A 14,858-nucleotide genomic window follows, 5' to 3' on the forward strand; every position below is an offset into this window, starting at 1 on the left:
TTTCCTCTCTGCAGTGAATCAGCAAAACAGAATCAGTATTCTCACATTACTCATTTCTGCATCCTTTTAACATGGTTGCATTGCTACAGCTGTGAGAAAAAGGGAGAAGTGATATAAAAAATGACCAGAGAGACGTCTAAACAATACCTTCTTATGGACTCTACCAACATCAACCCACATCTACTGAATCCAGCAGCCATTTGGACAACATAGTGTTGTCAACAATGAGCTCCGGGATTGAAGCCCAGGATTCAACAGAATAATTTAATGACATCATATAACTGATTTCCTTCACCCTGTGACTCAATTAGACTTGGTGTGTGAGCAATACTTTTGAGCTTCGTATTCTAGGGAATAAAACGATATTCAGCCACACTTTCAATGACAGTTATAAATATTAAAATACCCAAACCTGGGACTGGTGTTGTTTTTCAAATTTAAAGCATCTGAACTATGAAGATTTGTACACATATAGCTTACAATTCTTTTATATTTGTTTTGATTGGCTTTAGTTTTACATTAATTAACAATAACCAAGTCTAGATCTAACTAACATTTGAATTTTAATTACTTGACTAGCCAATATAAAGTTTATATTGGAGGAACTGTAGTTAGGGAATAAACCTAGTCACAGGTTATTAACCAAATTAAGAATAGTAATTAAATTAAGGTGTAGGAAACATATGTATTATTAGAGTTCTAATATGGAAAAAATAACAACTTTAATCTCTTTTTATCAGGACAACACTGTTTACAAAATACCAGACAGCCATTCTGAATTACATTATACTACTATTGACTTTGCAGAACGTGCCAGTAGCAACATAAATGCGTCAAGCACTATGACTGACTATGATGATATCATCATTATTTCCAAAACAGTGACTCCGGCCGGCCAGCAAGACAGCAATGATTATGATGATGTACTAATAAATTAGGAGTTGCTTTATATTGTCTGCTTAGTGTTGTTTTCTTTGGAAAAGCCATTTTGATAGAATTCTTTAAATTTTTAAATGGTGTACAGCAGGCCTGTCAAACTGGTGGCCTGCAGGCCAGATACAGCCTGTGCAGGTCACGCCCACCCCAGCTCCGTAAAGGCAAAAACATTGCAATACGTCATAATACAATCTGCGATGTGAGCGAGTTTGACACCCCTAGTACATGTGTTTATATATAAACGTGTGTGTGTGTGTATAATCAATAATGTTCTCTCTCAAACTATTAGAGAAGTTTCTAGGATCTTCAATATTTCATGGTGTTCTGTGGTGATATTTATACCGCTTCAAAGTGCTGGTCTAACCAGGCTATCCTTTGGTACATACCAGACCATCTGAATCAGTCCATACAGCAGCCTTCACATGGAAAATATAACCACACCACTGCAAAGTGAATTATTAATACAAAATGCTCAATATGAACAATAACTATTTGCCAGGCTTTCAGTTGTAGGAAAATCTAGGAGAGATGACACTTTATCCATCAGGTCTCTGGTCATCATGGGGATAAAGAGTTGTCTTTCCCCACTTCTTCTATGACCTCATTCAGTCCTAAGATATCAGAACCCGTCAATCATCTAGAAAAACAGTTGGTAGGTGCTGGGGTTAGCTATATGGTAATGGAGGGTTTCTTTAGAATACTAAACCTATAGTTAGTTAAGTCACCCAGAGTTACTGTGTGGCAAGATAGGCAGCTAATAAAATTTTACAATTAAAATAAATAAATATCTTTAAAAAAAAAAATAACTAGCTTGCAGAAATGATGAGGAACTGGCAGTTAACATGTGAAATAAAAAATAATTCTCCTCCGGCACTGAGTAACCATTAATTGTTAGTTGAGCTATTTTTATGTACAGCTTGGTATGCCAGATCCAAATTCAACAGCAGTGAGGATATAGGTCTTTTAGAAGACCATTAAACCCATATTTAAAATCAGCCCAAATCTTATGATGGATACTGTGTTTGTGGATGTGTAGTGTCTGGTGAAGGTGATCTCTGTTATTCTTCCAGCCGCTGTCAGCACTTTTTTACAGAGGGGAATTGACAGAATCGCCCACTTCCCCTATCACTCCTTCAACCCTGGCAGAATTTGGGAGGCATACACTTTGCCTGCAGAATCAGAGCACTGGTGGGTAAAGATCCATCTATACATATGCTTTGGGTAGCGTTAACCTGTTACAGCAGCTCACAATCAGGTAACCAAGATTCAAGCAGATTCAAAGTAGCATATTTATTGCAATGAGCAAAGGGTTAAGTTACAGAATCCTGAAAATGAGATATGTCTATTTTGATCCTCATCTATCAAGGACCACATTAAAATGGAGCCTCAAAGTTATTGAGGAAAAAACAGTAATTTCCAACTTCCACAAAAATGTCCTGTCTTCCTATTCTAGAAAGTTTTGAAACACTTATTTTCATTATTCTTAGGCTCCAGAAAATCCCTCACAAGCAACCTCCACCATCCCTTGGATCATGTTGGGTTGGAGGACTGTTCACTGAAGCAGGATAACTTCTCTTACTTTAGCAGGGCGCCTCTGCAATCTCACAGATGAATAGTAACCCCCCTGCTTGGTATTCTGAGTAGGGAAGGTTTGGCCAATAAAATTGGCCAGAGTTTGGAGGTACTTTTCAGGTTCTCAGTTAGGATTGTTGCATATAATAGGTGTGCCCTTGAATTGAAAATACAGCTTTTGAAAATGCAGATTGCTTCAGCCAAGGGGGTTACTAGGTTTACAGGAGGTGGGAAGGGAGGAACTAGCATTTGTTTCACCTGCTGCAATAGAAGGAAAGCCCCCATTCTGACGAATTTGCACTGAAAGGAAATTGAAAGGAATTTCAATTGAAATTGAACTGAAAGGAAAGAAAAGCAAAACTGGCATTTTTTTTCAATTCTAACAGAAGGCTTCAGACTTTAAAAACTTGCACATACTGCATACAATCATATTTATATTGCTGAATTAGGGAGTTTTCACTTTTAAAAAATTGCAAACCAAGCTCTTTGTCATTAACTTTAATAGGGAAGAAGATAAAAAAGGTTTTTCCAAAGAAGAAATAACTTGCTCCTAATAATCTGGTACAAACAATTGAGACTTATATAGCTTAAAGGTAGTGATAACTATATTTGCTAGGGAATTACCATTTTCTTCATTACTGTAAAATGTATACAAATGAAAGTAAAACTGATAGATTTGTTCATCCCTACTGTATTTTCCTCAATAGAATTAGTTTGATTAGTAACTAAATTACTATTCAATTACTAAATTACTCATCAATTTTGTTATGAATTATTAAAGCCAACATTCTCAAAGTGACATACATTGTAACAAAAATAATAAGCAATAATAAAAGCAACATTTCTATACAACTGTGGGTTTTTTTGTTGTTGTTTTTTAAATACACTTTTTTGTAGAAACCTGACTTGATTTCAGAAAAATGAAAAAAAGGTCCTTATTATTTCACCAAAAAGAAGTCTTTATACTGAATAGGATTTTACTTATCTAAGATCTGGAACATTTGTCCTCTTATCAAAATTGTTGATTCAGTTTCTTGTACTATATTATGCTCTGATTGCTTTTCAAGGAGTTTGTTTTCTGCTGTTGCAATATAAAAAATTCATAAGAAGAACAGAAGAGTCCTTCAAGTCACTCTTGAAATCTGCATTCAGTTCTTCCTCCCGCATTGATGGTTTATATTACTTTAAAGAAAAGATAAGCATTTCAAAAATATGAAAAAGAAAACACTTCTAAAATTATTCATTATTAATAGTTTTATATCACGTAAATTATATCTACACCAGATATATTTATATATGAATACCAATTGTTATATAAATGTTAGGCATAGATCCTTAACACTAACATAAAAACTATCTCAGGTTTATAAAATATTATTTAATAATTTAAATAAGTAATTATAACCATTAAAGAGAACAAATTAGGATGTTGTTTTACATATTGGGAATTCATTTAGAAGTATTTCTCAGCAAGTAGGTAAGATAAATCAAACCAATAACAAGGATAGTATAAATGACAAGTAAAAGAGGCAAAATTTCATTGCTTTTAATGAAACCTTTCTTTTAAATTATCCCCTTCTATTATTAAATCAAGCATCAAGACTAGAATAAATTTCCCTTGCAACAGAGGTGTGAACAGGTCTAGGTAAATTTAAGACTTCCCATACTATAGGTCATCTTGGCACTCAGGCTCCAAAACTCCAACTCCCTTCTCTACCTTCATGTTTTTTAAGGGTCTCAAATATCAGCATTTGAAAGCTTAGTCATAGATATGGATGCCAGGATGGGAAGTGATTGTCTCATTGTTTAGAACCTGTTACCAAACTAGGAGAAGCAAATTTATAGTTCCTAGGATATTGGACCAGAGGTCCTGAATTAGCAGAGTAAATGTCCTTGAATATTCTCTCAAAAAAGAACATGAACTTATTATCTACTTTCTTAAGCACTTACATTTTATTGTAACAGAAGATGGGTCCAGTGTTATATCTGTACATTCAGGTATATCCAAGTCAGAGATGTTTTGCTTGTCATATATATTTTGTCTTAAAATATTCATTATAAACTCTTCACTCATTCTATAAGTCATGAAGTCAGCATTCTCAATTGGCACCAAGAATTGCAAGTAGTATGATGCTATATTGTTTTCTCTACTGAAGGAATAATAGGAAGTGAGAATGAAATGCCAAATGGTTAGAAAACAATGGAAGAGAATATTTGTAGCTCAGGCTTGAAGTACGGTGTTCTTGGTCCCTTCTGAGCTTGGTTGTTTTCTTGCAAATGTTTCATTACCAAGCTAGGCAATTTCAGCGTAATGATGTTATCTCATTTGGTAATGAAACATATGCAAGAAAACAACCAAACTCAGACATCACCAAGGATCCCACAGTTATAAAACAATTCCACCATAATGTTTCTAAGGTTTTCACTTAACATGTTTTAAGTGTAAATATGTTGCTATATATCCCACTGGGTAGCATAGACTAAGAATCAATGTCACAGGGAAGCTAAGGCTATTTTAATCGACAGTGGCTATAATAACAAAATATCACAAGTCTGATTGTGTCATGCTTGCTCCCATTCTTTACATGTGTAAATTAGGGGAGATGTCTGAGCCACTTACTTTTGCTTATTGCTTAGTTTTGACTTAAAATATGTTCTTCTTCTCATCACTTAACTAATCGATTTGGTTTATGTCTGTTAAAGTCATTTTCCTTGCTTTCCACAGCTGGTGCTACAGTTACCAATGTACAGTATATCTATGGAAAATGAACGCAGTTCATTTATACAAGATATGCAATTTGATTTCAGAAACTTCAAACAACCTGATTCTTATGGTAGCTTCCAATACCAATTATTGTATAACACCAAAACTCAACATTTTTGTTCACTGGAGCATGGTCAAAAGGAGGTCTAGTAGGGTAGGCCTGCAAGTTTGAAGTCTTCAGATCCATACCCTCTGACATATTATTTCAGAATTGAAGGGCCTATAGCTCTGCATGAACCAAAAGCATTTCCTCACAGTCATGATTTCAAATAATATCTAATAGGTGCCATATGCCAGACAAAAATATATTGTATTCAGTGATGGGTTTCAAAAAATTTTACTACTGGTTCTGTGCGTGTGGCTTGGTGGGCATGGCATGGCTTGGTGGGCATGGCAGGGGAAGGAAACTATAAAATCTCCATTCCCTCCTGAATCCAGGGAAAGGTTACTGCAAAATCCCCATTTCCTCCCGATCAGCTGGGACACGGGAGGCAGAGAATAGATGGGGGCGGGGGGCAGTCAGAATTTTTACTACCAGTTCTCCGAACTACTCAAAATTTCTGCTACCGGTTCTCCAGAACTGGTCAGAATCTGCAGAACCTCACTATACAAGTAGGATGGAAAAGCTGAAAAAAACAATATTGGATTCTTTAAATCTTTCATATTGGAGAAACTTCTTACTTGTTCATATTGTTCAGTTAAAAGGTAAAAAAGACCAAACAAGTTCAATAACCACTAAACACTGCTGGAGTTCTTTACAATTTACAGACTCATGTAGAATACTATGATTGACTTTAGTCATGAACAGGATACAAGTGGGGATAGACTGCATCATTTTAATATACTCTTATTATATATCATAATTTTCTGAAATTATGATATGGCTGAAATAAAATGCTCATCAGCATAAATAATAATTGCATTTCAACATACCATAAGCTGCATAGAAAGTCTTCTTTCTTTCAATCCATATTTTCTTTACTTTCCCCAGCCCACACATGACTACCAAGAGGAAATTCCTTTCCCTAAAATTGCATAATTAAACATATGGGGTTTTGTCACCCTTCGTACCTGAAGGAAATAACTTCAGATGAGATAAAATATATCCCCAATCCAGGTGAGTGACTGTATACATCATTAAGCTATAGAGAGAAAAAAACATTAATCATGATCAGTTAGACAGAAGACAGAAAGAATCCTCTCATTTGGTTTGCAATTAACTTCTAGCTATGTACACTTTTAATTAATTTGAAAATCTAGTCTTCACTTTTTTTTTACTAGACTAAAACCTGATTTTCTTTTCCTAAGGCAAAAATTCACTTGGCTATTCCATGTGATTCTCTAGCAGAATGCTACAAAAGGATGCTAAGTATCTTATTAAGAGCTTCAGCTTCTTAATAAGTAAAATGCTATTTCCCCTTATATACCATAAATGTCTTATACTCAAAGGGCAAACATTTCTAACCCAAATATATTACATTTCTAGCCTACAGATAAGTCTTAGCTATCTAACAATAGAAAAGAATAGCTGTCTATTTTAATAGTGAAAAAAAAATACTCAAGGAAAAAAAGAACTACTTTGTATACAGTATCTCTGATAAGCCTAGGGAGAGTCCATTCCATCCATGTTTTTACTTCACAACCGTCCTAAGGCAGATCTACATAGCTAAAATGAACTTACCCTCTTATTAAGATTTTTAGAAAACACATCATATGCAGATTCTGAGAGATTCACATTAGGGTTTGGACATTTAACGTTTACTATTCCAGAGAAATTACGTGGTACACCACTTGCAATTAATTCAAGATCCCAATATTCATCTTCATCTATGTAAACCACTAAAATAACAAAAGGGAATAAAATTAGTTATTATTCAGGCACATAGCCGAAATATGACTATAGAAACTCAGAGTCTTATTTCATCCAGACCAGAAGTCAACACTTCTTTTTAATTAAAATTTGGAGAACAAGTAAAATTGCCATGTGGAGAAGACGTTGCCCGTTGTCTAAATAATTAGTAACTGGATGAGAAGCTACTATAGATGATAACTACCTACTATCTCTTTTCATAGGACCAGGGCTTCTAAAGCTCTTCCCAATACATCATCTATCTGTATTCTGCCTATAAAAAGAACACTATCCATGATAGTAGGTTTGGTATTAAAAAGGTTAAACCAAAGTTGGATTGGACTTTTTAAAAGTCTTCAAGGTAACTTAATTTATCTGACTTCATAATGAATTGGAGGGTGTTTTTTGTGTGCTTAGCTGTTTCCCGTTACCTTTCCTACTTCCTGTCTTGGAATGATCCTATTTATATACAAAGGTTTCTTTCTATTCCTTTTTCCTTGCTACTCCTTCTCATTTGCATATATTTCATAATCTGGGTTCTTGGTTTGAATTGGGTTTCCCCCCCCCCCCCGCCACTTAAGATTCCACACATTCTAGGATCTTTTTTCAGGATTTGAAAACCTTATTCTTATTCTGTAAAGGTGACTAGTGGAAGTGGTTGTGAGCAGATACCAATGATGATTGTAGAACTTCTGTATTGCAAATATAATCTGTAAAGTTAGTTGATACATTAGAATAGAATAGAACAGAACAGAACAGAATAGAATAACAGAGTTGGAAGGGATCTTGGAGGTCTTCTAGTCCAGCCCCCTGCTTAAGCAGGAAACCCTACATCACTTCAGACAAATTGTTATCCAACATCTTCTTAAAAACTTCCAGTGTTGGAGGATTCACAACTTCTCTAGGCAAGTTGTTCCACTGATTAATTGTTCTAACTGTCAGGAAATTTCTCCTTAGTAAGTTGCTTCTCTCCTTGATTAATTTCCACCCATTGCTTCTTGTCCTACCCTCAGGTGCTTTGGAGAATAGCTTGACTCCCTCTTCTTTGTGGCAGCCCCTGAGATATTGGACCACTGCTATCATATCTCCCCTAGTTCTTCTTTTCAATAAACTAGACACACCCAGTTCCTGCAACTGTTCTTCATATGTTTTAGCCTCCAGTTCCCTAATCATCTTTGTTGCTCTTCTCTGCACTCTTTCTAGAATCTCCACATCTTTTTTACATCGTGGCGACCAAAACTGAATGCAGTATTCCAAGTGTGGCCTTACCAAGGCATTATAAAGTGGTATTAACACATCACGTGATCTTGATTCTATCCCTGTTTATGCAGCCTAGAAGTAAGTTTACGCTTTTATAACTGGATAGTATTATTTTATTATGATTTAAAATATATTATTGTATTATAGCTGGGGAGAGGCAGCACGGTGGCTCAGTGGTTAAGACACTGGGCTTGTCAGCTGGAAAGCCGACAGCCCAGGTTCAAAACCTGAGTGCCATATAACGGAGTGATTCCTGTTCCTGTTCCAGTTCCTGCCCACCTAGCAGTTCAAAAGCATGCAAATGCAAGTAGATAAATAAGTACCACTTCAGTGGGAAAGTAACAGTACTCAAGTGACATCATGCTGGCCACATGACCGTGGAAATGTCTCAGAAAGCACTGGCTCAATGGCCTTGAAACGGAGATGAGACTGCCCCCTATAGTTGGCAATGATTAGCGGCGTAATGGAGGGATTCCTTTACCTTTACTTTATTATGGCTGGACTGTGTTCTGTTGAGGTGTGGGTTCTAAATAAAAAATAATTTTTTAATGGGTAACAAACTTCTTTTTTCTGGTTTTATTAATAATTATTTCATGTTATGGGATATATTATAAAATGATGGGATAGATGAGAATAGAACTTGATCTCCCAGCAAATAATGAGCAACTTAATAAATACTTAAAGTAATTGGTACCATTGAATCAGTTTAATGTTAATAAAAACAGATAGGCTCGTATTAGAATGCTTTCTCATATATACACATACACATGAACACACATGCAATATATATTCGTTTTAAAATTTGATTTGCCTTTTAAACTTCTTTAGAAATAATAATATTTTCACTTCAATCTTTGCGCTAGTTTTATTTTATGTATGGGTGTTTGTTCTTTTCTCTTTGTTTTTGCTTTTTTTTAAATTTTTTTTAATTTGATTTATATGCCGCCCTTCTCCGGAGACTCAGGGCGGCTTACAATGCGTTAAGCAATAGCCTTCATTCTTTTGTATATTTTATACAAAGTCAGCTTATTGCCCCCACAAACTGGGTCCTGATTTCACCTACCTTAGAAAGGATGGAAGGCTGAGTCAACCTTGAGCCTTCTATTGTTGTTTTACTTAATTAAGGAAAGTTTGTGTTTTATGTTTGGATAATATGTGTCAGTATTAGAAAAAGAAAGTACCTTACACAGTATATTCCTTTTTTAATTTCAATGTCCTATGAGCATCAGTAAGATTCAATCTTTTGCCAGAACAGGGCACCACACCAAATTAGGAAAACCATTCCCAAACTTAATGATAGGTTATGAGCATGCATTCAGCTTATTTAAATGTTATATCAAAGGGCCTAGAAGGACCTATAGGACCAGTCTGTTCTACCTAAGTTTTTCTCAGCAGACAAGCCCCTTTATATAAACAGCAAGACACTTACTCCATATAACTGTTTCCAAATTCCAAGAACCATTAACTCCATGGCTTAGGGCCTGGTTATTTATGGGACCGCCTACTACCATCAATAGCCTCCCACCGGCCAGTACGCTCTCATAGAGAGGGACTCCTCCGGGTGCCGTCAGCCAAACAGTGTCGACTGGCGGCCCCTAGGGGGAGAGCCTTCTCTGTGGGGGCACCTACCATCTGGAATGAGCTCCCCCCGGAGATACGGAGGATCCCAGATCTGCGCTCCTTCCGCCGTGCTGTGAAGACCTTTTTATTCCATCAAGCGGGCTTGGCCTAATCTCTTCCCTTTTTAAATATGTAAATTTTAATCTGTTTTAAATTATTGGGGTATTTTAATTTGTCTGGGCCAAATAATTTAATTTGATTTTATCGGGTTTTTAAATTTTGTGTATTTATGTATTTTATTGTTGGCTGTTCACCGCCCTGAGTCCTTCGGGAGTAGGGCGGTATACAAATCAAATAAACTAAACTAAACTAAACTAAACTAAACTAAACTAAACTAAACTAAACTAAACTAAACTAAACTAAACTAAACTAAACTAAACTAAACTAAACTAAACTAAACTAAACTAGGATGCTTCAATGTTCTCCCCACAGCAATTTTGGACAGTCAATACAAAAAAGTTACCTATGAGTTGAGACTATGCATCTGCAGAAAAGGGGCTGATCTCCTGCTATACTGTACCTTCTAGAAGAACTTACAGTATTACTATGGTCAAATACCTAGGAAATTCTGATCTTTTCTATGTAGATCTGTTGTTATCATATCACTATGATTCAATCTCTTTAAGGGTAGATAATTGTCTTATATTGCCTGTAAAAGTAGGCAAATATTTACTACCCATTGACAAATTCACCAATTATATATTTTTTTGCTTTTAGTTTATTATTAAAGTGTTTCTTTACAATTCTGTCAGTAACTGTAATAAAAATATTCATTCATTCATTCATCCCTGTCCCACAATCTTTTGACTCAATTATACACCTAAAAAATCACATCCATAAAGAGTACAAACCTGAATACAAAATTAAACTTAAAGCAATCACAAGGATCAACACTAGAAAAACAGATGTTATAATCATCCAGAGTTTGCATTTCCAAAAAATAATTGAAGAACGTGATTTTAAGCTGCTTGTCTCCTAAAGAAACAAGGAATTAGAAAACAAAAAGCATGTTTATATTCTTAAGTATAAAATATTCAAACAGACATACTCAATAATGTTGATGGAACAAAGGAAGTGTTTTTCACTACACCATTGTTCCACATGTCTGACCACATCTTTGCTGACTGATATGACCTCCCAGGTTTTAACCCAAGGTTTTAGCCAGCACTTCCTAGTTCCTTAATAAAGGAACCCGAGATATTTTGATATGCAAAGTAAGCACAGTACTACTCAAGTACATTTCCCCCCAATAAGGAACATTATGATTTAGGTACTAAGATAATATATCATACTAAGTCAGATAATTACTCCACTCAGCCCAGTATGATCAAGGATGGCTAGAAACATGTTTTTATGACTAATTTTTCAAAGTTTCAACAAACAGAAATGATAACATGCTTCAAACAGGATTTGGAAAAAATTAAAAACAAGGCAAAAAGCTTTATGGAAAACCAGAAGAAAAAGAGAGAAAATATAATTAAAAATAAAAAAGAGGCATCCCAACTTCAGATGTAATAAGCAATAGGAATCATGCTAGACTATTAACTCTGAGCAACACTGGCATTGGCTTAATCTAAATCAACATTTAATAATAATCCTACTCTAAGCAATTTTCTTTTTACTCCTTGGAAATAAGTAAAAATCAACTGCAGTCAGTTTGGGCAAAAAGAGATGTAATACAAATCAAAAAGTCTTGCAACTTTTGAAAAACATGTCCGACAGACTCATACAATTTCATCTTTTTCAGTGAGATAACTATAAAGGTCATAAGAATGAGAATGTATTTTATTTCATTAATTTATTTGATTTCCTCCCCACCTTTAATACTTTATAAGTACGGTACCCAAGATGATGTATATATCTAATACTCCTTCCGCCTCCTATTTTCCCCACATCAACTCTGTGAGATGGGTTGGCTGAAAGAGTGACTGGCCCATAGTCACCCAGCTGGCTTTCACGACTAAGGCAGGACTAGAACTCACATCCTCCTGCTTTGTAGGTTGGCACCTGCTTTAGAACCAGGATCACATATTCCTTAAGCTTGTGGCTTGAAGCAGCTAAGAGCCTGAAGTAGAAGTCCTGACTCTTGTTTTGCAGTTTTCTGGTAACTTTGGATGAGTTGCCCATTCTCAGCCTGCCTACCCTATAGGGTTAGTCTTATAAGATAAAACAAGGGGAAACTGCCTGTGAAGTCTCCTTGAACCTTCAGAAAAAAGGGGGATAGACACTGAAAATATTCATCTCAACTTTCTAAGCCTATGTTAAATAATTACTATTATAACAGATGTGGGAAAGAACAAGAATAGTTGCTTGTCTTCTGGCTTACTGGAAGATGAGAGAATCGCTCTGACAGGACCACCCAGCCCAACACAGTTAAAATGCCAGAGCTCAGAAAAGTGTCTCTTGTTAACAAAAATGTGCTACTATTTCCACTAGCGAAATAAATACACATACATCCTCTGATTACAAATGAAGGAGACGCCTAAGATAAGCAGCCACGGGTGAGAGTGTAAATAGCTGCATAGATACTGCACATAGATAGAGTTGACTCATTCACGCCCTGTTTTTCCCCCAGTACATTTCATAACCCCCCCCCCCCCCCCATTGCATCAGAATTACTGTAAAGTTCCCAGGTTTAATAACTCCGAGTAAATTCCTTCTTGAGCTAAATGGGAGGCTGATCAAGCAATTTCTGTTTTCATACCCTGGGAACAAAACAAACGTTTCCCAAAACAGAAAGAAGCGAAGCACCCAGTGGCTTACCGCGGCGGCGGCGCGAAGGGTTTCTTCCTGCAGAAACTCGCTTTCTTCTCCTCTTTCTTCGTCTTTTCGGCTTAGCTCAATGCCCGGCTGATTTTGCGCGGGAAGGAGGCCGTTCGCTGCGTCCATGGCTGACTTAGTTTTTCAAGATCAAAGGCAATGGGAAACGGGGAAATAACTTGTGTTCCTTTACACGTCCAGACTCGATTGCGCTGATCGAGAAAGTGGAAGAAGAAAACAAAAGCAAAAAATAGTGTTGGGCTCCAGTGTTGCCAGGAATAAGGATGATTTTCATAATAAAACGATGCAATGTCTGATAAACGTTTTCCAAGATGCCGGTAAAAACAAAAAAACAATAAGGGAAGAAGGGAGCTCTCGCTGTTTCTATCGAGTCCAAAAAGCAACCTTTCGTTCCAAAGTTGCACAAGACTGAATTTTCCGGTTCGACCGCCTTCTATATACAGCAGGTACTTTAATCAAAACAACTCAGCCTTTTTTTAGTGGAATGGCAAACGAAAAGGTTATGCCTTTGCTAGGCTAAAACAAAAGCACTGAAAAGGTATAAGTTTAGTATTAGAAATAAAAACTTAGAAGCAAGGATCAATGGACTTCAGTTTAAAAGTAGACAAATTCAGGCCCAAAGGTCTTTTTTTTTTTTTTTCAAAAGTCAACTGGACTTTCCTGATTTTTTCCTTGAAAATGTTTGGCTTCTCATCAAAAAAAGTTTCCTCAATCCTGACTGAATGGTAAGGAATGGAAGAATTTATATTCTTTGCAGTCATCTGGTCATTAGCATTCTGAGACTCTGTAGTTGGTTCTCTATAAATCCTTCTATTCCCCACTGTTCAGCAATTTAATGGGTTCTTTTTCCCTACGGAGGATATGAAATTCTACACCAACTTTTATTAACTGATTCCCTGCATTTATGTGACACAGTTTCTTATACTCGATGGAACTTGCTTGGGAAGCCACACATGAGTTTGGCTAAAATCTTATGGACTTGGTTATGGAATCAATTACTTGGAAGAAAGTTCTCTTAAATTCATTGGATTTACAATCAATCAGTCAGACCCAAATTATGGGTTTTGATCTAGTTGTTACAAACATCAATGGCAAATTTGGGAAAAAATAAAATTGAATAATACCATCTATTAAATATGTTGTATAATTTTACAAGATTCCAGAGTTCCATGGGAACAAATTAGAGCCATTTCTGTCAAAGCTAATACTGGTAGTGCTAAGCAATAAAAAAAAATCTAAATTGAGAAGATGAGTAGCTATCGCCACAAAGACTTTTAAAGATAAAACTCTATCCCAAATAATGTACTGTGTATAGACGTGGGCCTATTTTGGTTCAAACTCCTTGGACATTGTTCATTCTAAGTTTTATAGCCATTCTTCCTCATTTCAAGTTGTATTTTGAATGCTTTAATCTGCATGGAAACAGGTATGATTCACTGGAAATGAGATTCGGTATTTGCTAATCCTTTTACCTTCAGTTTTTGTTTTCCCCTGGTTCATTGGCTCTATCAATTCTCTTTGATGGCTTTTCATTAAGCTGTAAAGATAAATATCTCAGCAGACCTGTGTTAATGTAGCATTTCTATCAACTCTCTCTTACCTCTAGGTTCATGGGTTTATAGAGAGAAAAATATGAAATTTGTCAAATCTGTGGTCCACTTTCCAGTCTGAGTTCCACTTTGGAAATTATTATTAAATTAAATCATTATTATATACTCAAGGTTACTTGTTCAACCTTACTTGTTCAGCACATTGTACAGCCTTATTATCAGTACTTAATAGGAGATGCAGTAGGACCAATTCTCTGAGAAGTGTTGTCTTTATGGTCAGAATATTTAAGATCTTTTTGAATGTATTTTTCCATTTTATTTAATAAATTTAAATACCAATCATCTTATTACCCAAAGGGACTCTATATTTTCCTATTGCCTTTTCTATGACAATTTACATGAAAACATTGTTACCGCTTCATAACTAATTTATAATTAAGGAGATGTTGTTCTCACAAATTGAAACTTTCCCATTGCTAGCAGAATTTCTCAGTTTTTGCCAATTTCCACAAGAAGAGATAAAAGA

The 14,858-nt window shown here is 35.7% G+C and overlaps 1 protein-coding gene across 1 annotated transcript; it reads right to left on the minus strand.

The window, feature by feature from the left end:
- Positions 1-2,991: 2,991 nt before the first annotated feature.
- On the minus strand, positions 2,992-13,017 carry CUNH3orf52 (chromosome unknown C3orf52 homolog). The gene is made up of 6 exons (XM_070943752.1): positions 12,765-13,017; positions 10,853-10,976; positions 6,954-7,111; positions 6,344-6,414; positions 4,459-4,658; positions 2,992-3,690 (listed from the first exon to the last, which is right to left on the minus strand). The coding sequence occupies exons 1-6, from the start codon at positions 12,888-12,890 to the stop codon at positions 3,683-3,685; spliced, it is 687 nt and encodes a 228-aa protein (XP_070799853.1). The 5' UTR covers positions 12,891-13,017; the 3' UTR covers positions 2,992-3,682.
- Between the last annotated feature and the right edge of the window lie 1,841 nt (positions 13,018-14,858).

This window comes from Pituophis catenifer, unplaced genomic scaffold (genome assembly GCF_029215685.1).
Source record: "Pituophis catenifer annectens isolate HBS135680 unplaced genomic scaffold, rPitCat1.0.hap2 SCAF_4, whole genome shotgun sequence".
NCBI lineage: Eukaryota > Metazoa > Chordata > Lepidosauria > Squamata > Colubridae > Pituophis > Pituophis catenifer.